Raw genomic sequence first — 15,915 nt, 5'->3', positions numbered from 1 at the left:
ATCTCGCTGGAGAACTGCGTCGGAAGTTTGCCAGCAATAAAAAAGGTTGTTATAATTTGAATTTATTTTTTTCCAACTTGGATACCAGGAATGACAAGGACCATACGAACTAAGTTCTTTTTGTTGGCATGCAAAATTTAGGGGGAATGGTCGATATCAGCTGCCAATTTTCTTCGCCTATGAAACCCTAAATGGTCGACCTTTTTTATTCGAAACCCCAAACCTTATTAATATAAAGACATTTGTTAAAGTATTAACCGATAAAAACTTCAATATTTTTCACTTATAAGAGGAATTATAAGTGAAAATAATGATCTCATTGGCTTTTTCATCGTTTTATCATTTATAAGGGTTTCATAACCGATAGTTGAATTCGCACTCCTTATAGTTTAGTTCGGAATTTCTTTCTGGGAATATACGTAAGCTGAAAATAAAATAAACTGAATTACGGTCTTCGTAGAATTGAAAGCTAAAAAGTACTGTCAAAAATGGCTATTAGAGAAAGATATTGCTTTATTAGAGAATTTAGTCATTTTATTTTGATTTAACTCTAGATTGCCCAAGTAAGTCATTATGACTGCTTTTTAATTTCAATTAGAAAAATAATGATGCATATAATGACTCAATTTCTTAGAATTTTGTGACTTTCTGAACAACATATAATTTTTTTATTGTTAATATTTACTAACAACTTGCTATATAGCTGAAAATAATATAAAAAATATTAAAAAATAATTTTAAACAAATTTCTTTGTAGATTAGTTATTCTTACACAATGCAGTCATTTTGACTGCTTTTAGGCAATATAGGTACATACCAAGTTTCAGTCTTTTTAGTGTTAAGAAGAGTGATGGAAATACTAATGCAACTTTTATAAATGCATGCGCTTTTCATAGTTTAATTGAGATATTATTGTAAGAAAAATTAAAAAATTTTAAAAATAAATTCGTGCATGTCTTTTTGATATTTTACTCAAAATAATTTCGTACATACTATCAAAATATTAAATAAATAAAGGATTATTGATTGGAATAGTATAAATAAAACATAAATATAGATTTCAAAAATCATTACTGGTTAAAATAAAACGTCTAACTCTCGGAACCCTTTTAATCATTCTATGGAATCCTAGGGCTCCGCGAAATACCATTTGGGAACCGCTTGTCTATATAACATTCTTAAAAGAGAAGGTTAAAGGATCTCAATAAATATAAATCAAATATTGAACAAATTTTATTTCCAGTAATACTTGATATCCCTTCAAATATGTCGCTAATATAATTTAGAATTAAAAAAATAATAATAAATAAATAAAGTTTAGGTCTATACTGAACTAAGTGATTCGCGGCGTCACAAAGAACACACGTTAACAAAAAGTTACGTCTTCTCAAAGAAAAATTTCATCGACTTTCAGTAAAACTATGTATGCATTCATTTAAATATGTCGCACACATAATTTGTTCATTAGAAGAATTTTTTTCTTTTTGAAAAGAGATGTTAAATACAATATATTTACGTCGATAATTATATTATTTGATCCACCTGAAATAAATAAATGAATAAGCAAATTTTCAAACATATAAATGCAGCTCGACATGAATGTAACATTAATAAGTTTTTTTTTTAAATTCATTAAAACGCGGCATTTAAGTACCTTATTTAAGTCAAGCATTATCAGGCAGATAAAAAAATGGCTCGCAACATCGTGTTTAATTAAGTCGAGCATTATTAGGCAGATAAAAAAATGGCTCACAACATAGTGTTTAATTAAGTCGAGCATTATTAGGCAGATAAAAAATTGGCTCACAACATAGTGTTTAATTATGTCGAGCATTATTAGGTAAATAATATGTAAAAGTAGAGGGACTCATAACACGGAGTTAAGACATTTTGTTTAAAACAGAGCATCTCCAAAAGATAAAGTACACGGATGAGAGCTGGTTTTTAAGAAATTTTATTACGCTGGATATTTGTGAAGAACTTAAAATTTAACTTTGGACAATTGTTGAGGACTTAAGTATTTCAATTGCAAAGAAGTCTACCTCCTAAAAATATTAGCACAAATGGATAAACTAAGAAAAGAATGGAGCTTATTTGTAAATGCTTGAGAAGACGTTCCCTGGTTAAACTGTGTATGCACATGCATTTTATATTAAAAATGTTCAAAAAATAGAAGAGCTTGTTTCAAGTAGCTTCAAAGGTTAGATGCTTGAAAAAAAAAACTGGTTTCGAAATCTCCAATTCAAATTAATACTGGTTCCATTTTTTTCTCTCACTGGCTAAGAAATTTCTAGCGTGATTTCAAAATGTCCATTATGGCTTCATATGAGGTTTTAAAATTCCAGTTTGTTTATACGAGTTCCAGTATCATTTTGATACGGGCTTTTTGAACTTTTTCCATTTGGATACCATATATGTATGCCTGTTGTTACAACAAAACCTTCACCTAGGATATGTTCCCATACACCTATGATACTACAATATTATTGCCATACATATGAGGAACACTACCATATGAATGACATATACGTAACCCTTTACTTTCCATATGTGCATGGTACTTCTCCATAAGCTTACCATAATTATCATCATAAATAGTGTGTCCCCATAATGTCATGTGTATGGTATATTGCCGTGAAAATTGCTATGGTTTCAGTAGGTTTATCTATTGCAAAGCGGAAATTAATTCAATACAAATGAAATATTACTTTATTGAATATAAACTGAAGATTAGAAGAGATATTTCTTTTTTTATCAACTTAAACGGCAAGTATGACAGAACAAAATAATTAGGGAATGATTCACTGTAATGAATAAAACTGATACTAATATTCCAAATGGTAATTAAATTTCATTAAATTAAATTAAATTTCAGAATTAAATTTAATTAAATTTCAAAATATTATCCCAATTAAATTTCAGAATATTTTCTTCCTTATAATATTAAAAAATAATATTTTCTTAATTAACATACCATAACTAAGAGTAGTGGCTCTAATACTTTTTTTTGTTTCGTCTCCATAGGTGGTATTTAAAAATATAATTATTTTTTCTTTCAGAGGTAGCTTTGCTTTTGCCTGGAAAATTCTCACAAGCACGAGCTATCAACGACAGTGCAGATATAAGGAAAAACCTAAGGCTGAAGTACCCAAAAAATCCCGCCAAAGAAGGTAGTAAAGAGTAAGTGAGTTTTGCTGACAAAATAAAATTAGTGATAGAAGTTATATTTTTTAAAATCACTCCTAGCTTATCACTATTAAATTAAAGTGTTTTGAAAACAAACTTTTAATTTTAATACAAAATATTTTCCAACTCTGCGTCGACAGTATTTTTTATGGTACCTTTTTATCAAAATAAAACTTCCTATGAAATAAGACATTTCGAATTTGATTGGTGCATTTCACGCAAAGCGAGCAAATCATATTCTGAAGTTTTTAAAAATTGTGAGCTGTATTATTCTTAAAATTTTGACTTTTTTTCATTATAGGTTGTTTTTCTGATAGAAATCTTTAAAATATTGATGAAAGAATTCTTATAAAATAAAGAATAATAACATCCTGTGAAAACTAGGAACTGAATAGCTTGATAAGTCATCAAACTATTGTTTGCTTTTCAAAAGTTGAAATGAGTTTAAAGTGAGCTCCTTAAAGCTCCGTGTTGCATGACTGATCGATCCAATAATAATATTTTAAGCGCAGTAGACAGTATTATTCATACTCCGTATTCTTTCACTAGTGAAGAATAACAGGTTCGTTGGCTAATAAATGTTTTANTTTGTTTAAACGTATGGAGTGTTACCCTTTGCTTTCCATATGTGCATGGTACTTCATAATAACTATCATCATAAATAGTGTGTCCCCATAATGTCATGTGTATGGTATATTGCAGTGCAAAATACCATGAAAATTGCTATGGTTTCAATAGGTTTATCTATTGCAAAACGGAAATTAATTCAATACAAATGAAATATTACTTTATTGAATATAAACTGAAGATTAGAAGAGATATTTCTTTTTTATCAACTTAAACGGCAAGTATGACAGAACAAAATAATTAGGGAATGATCCACTGTAATGAATAAAACTGATACTAATATTCCAAATGGTACGCCCAATTAAATTTCAGAATATTTTCTTCCTTATAATATTAAAAAATAATATTTTCTTAATTAACATACTATAACATAACATACCATAACTAAGAGTAGCGGCTCTAATACTTTTTTTATTTGTTTCGTCTCCATAGGTGGTATTTAAAAATATAATTGTTTTTTCTTTCAGAGGTAGCTTTGCTTTTGCCTGGAAAATTCTCACAAGCACGAGCTATCAACGACAGTGCAGATATAAGGAAAAACCTAAGGCTGAAGTACCCAAAAAATCCCGCCAAAGAAGGCAGTAAAGAGTAAGTGAGTTTTGCTGACAAAATAAAATTAGTGATAGAAGTTATATTTTTTAAAATCACTGCTACCTTATCACTGTTAAATTAAAATGTTTTGAAAACAAACATTTAATTTTTATACAAAGTATTTTCCGACGCAGTACCGACAGTATTTTTTATGGTTCCTTTTTTTATCAAAGTAAAACTTCTTATGAAATAAGACATTTCGAATGTTTTTTTTTTTTTTTTTTTTTTTCAAATGGCAGGCATTGAACATTATTATTCGCCTAAGAAGATGCCAGAGGTGTTACTCATTTCACGTTACCCAGTGGGCACCTGTGAACCAAAGTCACGGAGGCAAGCAACATTACCCACGCCACAAACCCGTTTATAGGGTGGGCCACATTCACACATCACAGGAGAAAGAAACATCCATGTCCAGAGCGGGATTCGAACCCACAGCCATTGGCTTCGCAGTCAGGCGCACTAACTGCTCGGCCATCTGGCCGGCAGACATTTCGAATTTGATTGGTGCATTTCACGCAAAGCGAGCAAATCATATTCTGAAGTTTTTAAAAATTGTGAACTGTATTATTCTTAAAATTTTGACTTTTTTTCATTATAGGTTGTTCTTCTGATAGAAATCTTTGAAATATTGATGAAAAAATTCTTATAAAATAAAGAATAATAACATCCTGTGAAAACTAGGAACTGAATAGTTTGATAAGTCGTCGAACTATTGTTTGCTTTTCAAAAGTTGAAACGAGTTTAAAGTGAGCTCCTTAAAGCTCCGTGTCGCATGACTGATCGATCCAATAATAATTTTTTAAGCGCTGTAGACAGTATTATTCATACTCGGTATTCTTTCACTAGTGAAGAATAACAGGTTCGTTGGCTAATAAATGTTTTAGCTCATGATAAAGTTTTTAGATGCTTTCTTTCTTGTTATCTCAAATTAAAACAGATGTATAAAAATGATATGGTTCAATTATTAAGCATGAACAATTAGTAATATCAAACATTTTAAGTAATCTCAAATGATGTATCTCTCTGCGATTACAGGCCTCATATCTTTTCAGAAATTTGGCTCAAAAAAATATTCTGATCGATCTTAGGCTCGGCTGAATTAGAGCCCATCTCTAGTGCATGAAATTCGTTCTTTTCAACATTAACCCTTTCACCTATATTGCGCAAGTCATAATTCCAAACGCATTCTATTTTTTGCCTGGAGATAGAAAGAATAACAATTTATCCATAATAATTGAACTGGAATTACCCAATCCGCTTTCCTCTCAACTTCTTCAGCAAGATCACAAGGTTTCTTTTTTTTTTTTTTTTGCTATTAGAATATTTGTACCGTTAATGGTCATATTGGCCTTGAAATCGTGATTTTTCTTTTATATTTTTAATAAATCATTTAAACCTTTTTATACCATTTTTGTAACTATTATTAAGTGCAATTTTATGTTTTAAATAGAAAAATTTTGTTACTTGTAAATTATATAAGTTAAAACTACTAAGATGATTTTAAAAATAAACCTAAACACGCATTTTTTAATATTTAAAACCCTTTTAACAAATTGATCAATGAGGAACTGCAGAAAAAGGTTTGCAAAACAAAAATTATGTACAAGGTGTTCCATAATGGCCATCCTTAATATGAACTTTTTAAATTTTATTTGAAATAAAACGAATATTATACATTTAAAGGGTCTCAAACAGAATGTTACAATAAAGTTATTAAAATTTGCTTTAAAAAATATATAATTATTAAAATTTTTAACCCCTAAGTTAAGATTTAACATGTTAAATCTTAATATGCACATATTAATAACTTATTAATTGTTTTACATATTAATAACCTAATATGTAAAACAAAACTTGTCGAAACATATTGTCAAAAGAAATTGACACTAAAATTAGACTATCAGAAGAGGGTCTCATTAATTCCAGTTTGCGATAAATAATTAAGAAAAAAAGAATTAACACGTTAAAAATAGAAAGAATTTTTAAATATACGAAGGACTTTTTTTTCTTTTACGAATATATCGAAGAATGGAGCTTATTGTTTTAAGTTATAATTTAAAATAGAAGAAAAATTTAAAATTCCAAATCAATTCAGAATTTTTTTTTTATTAAATTTAATAATTCCCTTACATTCAAGCCCTATTTATAAACACAATTCCTCATTCTATTTTGTTTTTGAGAAACATTTTCGAAATATTTCAGGTACTGTGTCATGTTTGAAGTGACAAAAATCCGAAAAGCTTGCGAAAGCATCATTGCAGACAATGTTTCGACCCTACTCGTAAAAGGTGCCCACCTCTGCATCAGCTGTGAAGATGCTGCCATGCGGGGTCACTTAGGTTACAGATGCAATGGTCACGGAGTAGATGGTAAAGCAACCAGGTGGACATTCGTACCTAACCCGAGATGTAATGGTCGCTGGACAAGAGTTGAAACAAGAGACAAGTGCAAGGCCGAAAAACCAGACTTCATCTTTGTTTAAGTAATGGTCGTGATGATACGTTTCTTTTAATTATTGTACGTGGAGACAAGCTTTCTGGTGTGGTATAGCTACTTCTATAAATGTGTGCATGCATGAAGCAGACACAATAGACGCTGTGAAGTACAAAAACTGATTTTGTGCGAGTCATTAGAATCATTGATGAAAAGACGATTGCAGTTTCATAAATCCATCATCTGCCCATAAAACACTTATTAATTTTAGTATTTTATTTCAGTAGTGAAAAAAAATATTTTTCCACAAATTTCTAATTACATCAATCTTGGTTTTATTGATACTATTCAGTTTCAAATTAAGTTATGCCTATGCGTTTTTTCTCCAAGATTTAAACATACCAAATATTTTACAAAATCAGAACATACGGAATATTTTTTTTAAAACAAAATTAGAACATACCGATTTTTTTATTATTTTTTTTTTTTACAAAATCAGAACGTACGGAATATTTTTTTTTACAAGATCAGAATATACGGATTTTTTTTTAGAAAATCAGAACATACGGAACAATTTTCTTTTTTTACAAGCTCAGAACATACAGAATAATTTTTCCCGTTAACAGCATCATCAATTTTTAATTTGTTATAGCTATACCCTGTTTATTTAATATCTAAACTAGGCATGAAGTATTTTTGTTTTTTGTAAAAGACATTATACATTAATCTTGCTTTTATAGATTGAATTCCATTTCAAATTAAGTTGCGTTTCAACATTTGTTTTGTATCACATTCTAAATAATATATTGTCTGAGTCATTAGCACAATAAATATCATATCCAATATAAACTATTTGTTTTAACTAGACATGTTAGATATTGATTACTAGTGAAACTATGTTTAATATACTAAGACCAATATGTATAATAATGTTTATCACCCTTTTTTGTTATAAAATATTAAAGAACTTGTTTGTTCTTTCAAGCTATTTGACTAGTTTAATTTTGAGTCTATGTCAAAACAAAGATAGCAGTTTACGACATAAAAGCTTTAGTTATCTTTCCAATTATTGTCTGTTATTTAGACTTCTCAAGACACTATATTGTATAAACTTCCAGTAGTCCCATCCAGATTTATTTTTATCTTAGTTAAGTAAGAAAAGTAGTTTCTTCTGTTTCAGATTTAATTTACGACTCTGTTACAAACAGGTAACTTATTAAAAATAACATTTGTTTAGGAAGTTATTTTTGCTTAAAGTAAAAATAATTTGGTTAATATAAAGTTTTTGCAATAAGATAACTCGTATATTGGCTACCTCTGAAAATATCGTTGTTGCTAAACAGTTTCACTGAAAAATGAATATCAAAACATGAGAATATTTGTCATAAAGATTTCATATTCCTAAAATGTAAATATTAATTACATGAAAATAAAAAATAAACATATTGGCAGCTAGTTTTGAATATCATGTTTTTATATTTTTGAAAATGTTTTTCTATCTAGTGTTCATGTTAGAAATCTTCAGTAATTTGTCAATATGCATAAGTTAGTATCTGACGCAAATATACATTTTACAAATGTTTGTGTTTTTGATGTTCTGTACTTTTCATATTTGCAATTCTTTTATGTTAAGTCAAATGTATTTTGCATTTTAAATAAAGAAAAGCTATACAACTTAGTAAATAATTCCTACATTCAAACCATACGTAAGAAATATGGTTTCGTAGTTATGTTTAAATGCTTACTATTGATATAGATGTATATTTTTGTGACAATAAACATTTTACACAAAATATCATCAAGAGCTAATACAAATAGTTTAACATCAGTTTTATTTGCAATAAAAAATACTTTGGTACACCTGTGTATCAAGCAAAATAGAGAAATAAAGAGAAAAATCACACAAATAATACAGACGGTATAAAAGCTTTAAAGGCACTGTACATGATAATGAAAGATAATGCTTTGTTTTGCAAATGAGTTTTGCAATATCATTTAGATAATTGCTGCTTCGCTGAGAATCATAATCTAAATGAGTTTTGCAATATCATTTAGATAATTGCTGCTTCGCTGAGAATCATAAGTCATGCAATGTGCTACATAGTACTAAGCTTCCTACTTTGTAAAAGTGCTTAACTTTTCCTATTTTGCGCGATGAGTTTAAGAATCTAATTCGAGCTTATGGAGAAAAAAATATGTATAGAAATTAAAGATAGATAATTTCATATGCTTAAAAACTATCAAAAAGTGAGTACTAAAAAGAAATATACAAGCAGTACAATATATATTTTATATTTACAGTGAAAATGCACTACTAAAAATAGATTAAACCCAAAAGTGAGGTCTCAAAAATATGAGTGAGGGGTTATTTAAATATTTTGCAAGTACCTTAATGGGGGTTAGGGTTGCCTTTTATTTATTTTTGCGGACAAGGCAGGATGAGAAATATGAGCAATGCTTATGTAAGGCACTATCCCTTTACTTTAAATTTTCTTTTACAATGAAGGGGGGGGGGAGTAACACTCAGAAAATTTTTTATTCAATTTGATTTTAATTTCTAATTTTTTATGACATTTTTGGCAATATAATTCCATAAAATGGAGCTGATTATAGCCAAATAATGAAGTCAGGTAAATGATTTTAATATGTGAGAAGTGGTACACTGATCAAAATTCATCAATTCACAAAACCAAGGACATCAAAAATATCACAAATGATGTAGAGAACTTGCCTACCAAACAATTCAACAAGTCCTGTAGAGACTTTGTTTCATCTACCATCCTATTAGCCAAAGTTAGAAGTTACATCTTGTGACTACAATTCGTTTTTCAACTAAAAGAACATTTAACTGGGACATGGTAGACTAATGACAATGAGGTTGAATACTTTTTCAATGACATAGAAGTGAGCTGGTATAACAAAAACCTGGGGTCAAAATATTTTATTTTCATAACTGGGATAGAACAGCTGACCCATTTTTGAATTTACGATTGTTCAACTCTATGGCCGCCCTTGTAATTTTGAACCTAAAGCGAAAGACGAGGGAACTGGAACAAGCATTGGGAGTAACTAGCATTCGTGAAGGACTTGCCCACAAAGTATTAAATAGTTTCCAATCCCAGATGCTATTGCATGCTAAATGGCAACAGTTCCTGTTAAAACACGTTCAGCACCCTTCAGATAGTAAGCTTAGCAACTTGTTGGAGAATAATTTAAACATTTTATTATTTTTAACTGAATTTATGAAATTGGCAGTAATCTCTGGGTTATCTGAAAATGCTTAGATGTTTAATGATAAATATTATAAGAAATGAAAGTTTTTTAGTTTAAAGTATTTTCCCTTTATTTTTTCATGTACTTAAATATATTTACATACTTGAACATGCACCACTAATCGTTTTAAATGAATCTAAGAATAAAAATTTACAATATTTCTTTCATTTAGTACATAATTGCTTTTCAAGAAACTATCAAGAAAAAAAACTTTTTTTTTTCTCTGTTCTTAGTAATAACATAAAACAGAATTATATAAAAAAGAAGTAATAATTAAAAATAACAAAAGTATAAATTAACGCATAATTAATATTATACGTTAAAGTATAATTAATATTACCTTTCCTTTAACAGTTGCGAGAAGGCTTTATTGTGACCTTGATATAAAAAAATTTAATAAAATGTGATACGTCACAGTGAAGTGTCTTTTATTTATCTATGGGATGCCTGAATTGTTGCAGTGTCTGAGAAAGTGTATATTGATCAAATAAACAATTGCACAGAAAATTTTAAAAAAATTCCAAACCGTAAAATGAAGTAACCATAAAAACCATTTTACAGTTTATCAGATCTAATTTTTTGTGGTTTTTCTTAATAGAGACCTTACTTTTGAGATTAATCTCAATTACATAAATAAAAATGTTCAAGATTACAGTAAAACTAATGCAAACTATACATTGAATAAAACATAATTTTTCCTTTGATTAAGTAATATCATATAAAGTAAAAAAGGCAAATGTCAACGAGTTCAAAATTTTTATACTTTCCTTGATCATATTATTTCTGTAGAATTCTTTTTTAAGTAATAAAACCTAGTATTTTTAAAAATACATTTGAATGATTTTAAAAGTTTTAAATTTTTTTTATATAAAAATGAGCACAAATTAATGACAATTGTGCTATGTCAATCATATAAACTTATGTGATTAACATTAAATGATGTTGTGTAACATGTGATGTGCAACATTATGTAATGCTAATCATTTAACATTTAATTTTTGCAATGAAGATTAATCACAAGACATGCATAACAGGATTATGTGTTTACAAAAATTATTGGTGCGGTTAACACAAATCCTTTCTTCACAATGAAAAGATTATGGGATTAAACAACTCAAGGATTTTGGATAAAAATTTTATTTGTATGCATAACCAAAAACAAGTTATTTTTAACCAAACCTAATAACTGCAGACGCTGCTAGTTGGATTGTAATTTCTTCAAGAAGAAAAGCTTCATCAGAAAAAAAACTCAACCGCAACATCTTGTTTTATATTTGTAAAATTTAATTTTTAAGGTTAACTAGTTGTAATATGGACTTTTTTCAGAATTTAAAGTTATTCCATGGCCTTGCTTTCTATGGTCTGGTAGAAAAAAAAAACTCAATTTTTTTTTTCTACTGAGAGTGGACTAACACTTTAAAAAAGCAATTACAATCCATTACTATTATTTACCTTACCTTGTTAACAGTAACTTTCACAATCTAGTACATAAAAGTTTCATAACTAAGTACACAGACGCACACAAACTACGTAGAAATTTAGAAAGCATTATAAATCTACATACATTAATAAAGGCAGTGTTGAAAGGCAGGCTTTATTTATCCAAAAATCGCACCATCAAAAATGCAATCACTAAATAACTAATGATTGTCTTGTATCCTTAAAGACAGAAACTATGACAATCTTGTTGCATTTTTTGTAAATTAAAAGGAAAAAAACCTGATTATGCTACAGTTTAAGCACATCAAATTTAAAATATATAAAAACAAATTAACATGAAAATCACAAAATTAAATAGGGTACAACTGGTATAAGCTTGGTGCTTACAGTCAGTAATCCTAGTCTTAATCTCAGATTTAAACTTGATTGACTTAAGCCATTTAATATTAAAGGCAGCCTTTTTATGCAAAAAAGAAAAATATAAAAATTACAGAGTGTATGACCTACCTAATAAGAGACCTTAAAAAAATTTTGTTTTTCCTTGCCAAAATCAAGTAAAAAATGTACAACATAAAATTATACAAATTATTTAAATGGGAAAAAAACACTAACATAATTAAAACTAGACAAATTATTATCAAAATTATATGGAAAAGCTGGATTAAAAGAAACAAAACTAGTTTGATTATCAAATGAAAGTCAAAGGTGTTTTTAACAATTGCCTAACACCTCTTTTCAATTTCATCTAACGAACTAATTTCGTAACTGCCAATACTGCTTTAATTGCAATATTAAAATGCCTTATTTTTTAAAAAAAAATTCCTCCTTATTTAAGCTTTTGCAATCTCAAATGTGCATAATTAAGGTGAGTTATAATTAAATGTAATAAAATAATTAATAACTGTCGAAATGTTAAAGGATGCGCCTACCTTTTTTAATGAATATTTATAATAAAATATAAAAAAATAAAATAATGACATTTTAATAAAATAATAAATTTTGAAGATTATAATAAACATATAAATGTTTTTTAAATAAAAATTACTGTGGAAGTATATTAGCTGTTGGTATCCCAAAACTTACTGTAACCCATAAAAGTTGCATACTATGATAAATTATAAATATTACAACTTAAATTGCAGAACAATCTGTCAAAAATAAAAACTGTGTCTATAGGAAAAGTTAGTTTAGATTTTCGTAAACAATTTGTAACTTTTCCTCAAGAACTAAATATAATTTACAAATTAGCCTCAAAACTACCATTGAAAGCTAAACTTTTTTATGCTTATTATTAACAGTGCATATTTTATCTTTATAAAAAAAAAGTATACATAGAACAAAACATGTTTAAATAATAGGATAATATTGAGCATATGTTTTAAGAAAATTCATTCTTCTAAATAATATTTAATATCAGTCATGAAAAATATCAAAAATTTATAAAGTGTCATATAAATTAAAGTACAAGAACTAGTAAAGAAAAATGTTTGCTGTTTATAAGTTTATAAAAGAATATACAAGTTTCATTAATAGCACAAGTTTTTTGTAAAATTTCCAAAAATGTAAATATATAACTTTAAGATTACGATTATTATTGGAGTGTTTCAGCTAGGCAAATTTTGTAGTGGGTAACATGGACCGTGTATTTTTGCTGGTTGTGGTGAAAATTTACTCTTATATTATTAAATACTTCAATAATCAATTACTTTTAGTATTTTTTCAGATGAAAGGAGAAAAATAAATTAATATCAAATGTGTATATTTTAACCATTGAGCATTTAAACCATGAAATGTGAGTCTTAAAGTATTTTAAAAATGACAAATTTATATTTAACCTAAAATATTTTATGAAGAAATGTTTAGAATGTTTTAAACTCTTCACACACATTTTCAAAATACTAATGAATTATCAAAATGATAAAGATAAGTCGAGCAGAATTATGTTATACATAAAAATTTCACAACACAACTTTACATAAAAATGAAAGCAAAATAAATCATGAAAATCTCTCAAAAACAAAGTTTAAAAATGATAACAAAATATAATCTAGCAAAATGAAAAAAAAAAGAAAAAAGAAAGACTAGAATATGCTATAAAATTTAGTAAGGAAAAATTCGATTTCCTAAGTAAATAAAACATAAATATTTAACTAACTTGACACTTTTAAAATTGCTCATGAAATAGATTGAATTGACTAGACACAAAAAATTGGAAATTTAAAAATCTAGAGAAAAACTTACACAATATGGAAAAAATACAAAGGTTGAAATTTTTATAGTGGTAACAATGCTCTAGAGATTACATTCAACAGAATTGAATAATGTCGCTTATGCTTGCAACAGCATCAGGTACATCACAGTATTGGGGGTTTAATATCCAAGAGAAATGATCATGATGTTCTTGAAACAGGAATAATCAAGTTTAAAAAAGATTGAATACGTCAGAGATCTTAGAGCACAGCAGCTTCTTAAAAGGTTTTTACAGAACCTGCATTGCCTTATGGAACAGAGGCGAGATTAGGGGTGATAACCTTCATCAAGAAACACCAATATACTGCAGACGGACGAGGCTGCTGGTGTCAGTGATGAAAAAAACAAAAAGATAAATGGAATAGAGAAGTGCTTTATCATCAAACATACTACTCGGACTTTGTGACCTGATATCACAAAACCTTTTTGTAGCATTAGCTTTAAAAATGTTTTAGAGATTCTTCAAACTGCAAATTGCTGCACCCAAATTATCAGCACTGCTTTAAATGTATCTAGCGACTATGAATACTACTTGCAACGTTTAGTATCTTATACCAGTATCTCAGAGTAATCCTATCAAATATTCTTTGATTGTCGGCAATCAGTATATTTGGTGAGTGCATCAAAGTAAGATAATAAAATGTGATAACATATATTTTTTGTAACAGTAGTAAAAAAAATAGTTGCCACTATTAAAGTTTCGACTTTCATGTTTTAACCAATACTTAAAAAATAGAAAAATTGGAACATACATTGTAATGCATGATTTATACATTTTTCATTTATATATTGTTACAAAACAGCTCTGATTTTCTTGTAAACTTTATCATAATAAAGTGATGAAATAATGTGGAGAAATATGCCAATTTCTTTTCTAACATACACAAATTTTTTAATGCCCCAGTTATTTCTTTTAATAATCAACTGTTTTTCATAAATTTCTTACTTCTTGCACAATATTCTACTTCTTAATTTAAAACAAACATAGATCGTATTAGAATGCATATGAAATTTATTACATAATAAATAAATGTTAAGCTTTAAACTCTCAAAATTTTCTTATTTTTTAAATTTAAATGCTTTGCAGTAATTTATGGCACTGTTTTAAAAATATTGATATAACTGTTATATAAATAATTACATATTTATTGTATTAATAGCAATAAATTTGAAATAATAAATATTGTTTGTTAAAATATAAGTTATGTGTCCTTTTATATACAGGTTTTTTATGCCAATTACCTGAAGGACATATAAATGGTGCTTTACTGTACATTTAAAATCATGCACACACATTAAAATGATATAATTGCTTCTTAATGTAATATTATATCAGATTTGTAATAAATATAATGTAGAATTACATTAGAAAACCTTATTTTTTAACACAAATAATTATTTTATGTATTTGAACCTTATTCCTCAGTGAAATTATAATAATAAGAACCTAAACAAAACTTTAAAAAATAAAATTTTCATAACGTCAAAAAGCTAATATAATAAACACATTGCTAAAATAATAGCCTACTTAATATGGTTTAAAAATATGTACATATTTCGTGAAACGTAAAATCAAAATGTTCTTAAACCCTAAAACTTGAATAATTTAGAATTTTCTTTTAAATCAATGTGAAATAAGATTATAAAATACAACTAATTGTGCACACCATTATAAGTGCTGCAATGGATTTCAACTTAATTAAGGTGATATGCACCAAATCATCAGAAACCAACAAAAAATGCTCTAAAACAAGTTACACATTAAAAAAAAAATTTAAAAAAGTAAAATAGGATGTCTCTCCAGTGAGCTCTGTACCAGTGAGCGAATACCACTTTTTTTTCTTTAAAAAAAAGTTGTTTTCTTTTTTCATATAAATATGTGTATTTTAAAAAATATTTTAATAACCTGTTTAACTTTTTCAGTATGTATAAATATAAAACATTTTTCCAATTGTTTTAAAACTTGTTAGTGTGGGCTTAATAGAATTTGATATGAAACCTTTAGAGCTTTGTAGAAAGAAAAAAATTTTTGAGAAAGATCTTATTTAAGCCTTATTTAATAATAAAACATAAATTTATTTTGTCAAGTTTTTAATTTTTTGCAGATCTCAGTGT

General features: G+C 27.5%; 1 protein-coding gene across 1 annotated transcript in view; it reads left to right on the top strand.

The window, feature by feature from the left end:
- LOC107455750 (somatomedin-B and thrombospondin type-1 domain-containing protein) overlaps nt 1-8,511 on the top strand; it is a 38,763-nt gene extending 30,252 nt beyond the window's left edge. The window contains exons 3-4 of the mRNA XM_016073433.4: nt 3,060-3,180; nt 6,607-8,511. Coding sequence (XP_015928919.1) covers nt 3,060-3,180; nt 6,607-6,886 — 401 coding nt within the window. The 3' untranslated portion in view covers nt 6,887-8,511. The remainder of the gene's footprint in view (nt 1-3,059; nt 3,181-6,606) is intronic.
- Nucleotides 8,512-15,915: the final 7,404 nt, after the last annotated feature.

Source organism: Parasteatoda tepidariorum, chromosome 2 (assembly GCF_043381705.1).
Source record: "Parasteatoda tepidariorum isolate YZ-2023 chromosome 2, CAS_Ptep_4.0, whole genome shotgun sequence".
Taxonomy (NCBI): domain Eukaryota; kingdom Metazoa; phylum Arthropoda; class Arachnida; order Araneae; family Theridiidae; genus Parasteatoda; species Parasteatoda tepidariorum.
Note: the sequence above shows the minus strand (reverse complement) of the source record. Positions and strands in the feature narration are given on the sequence as shown.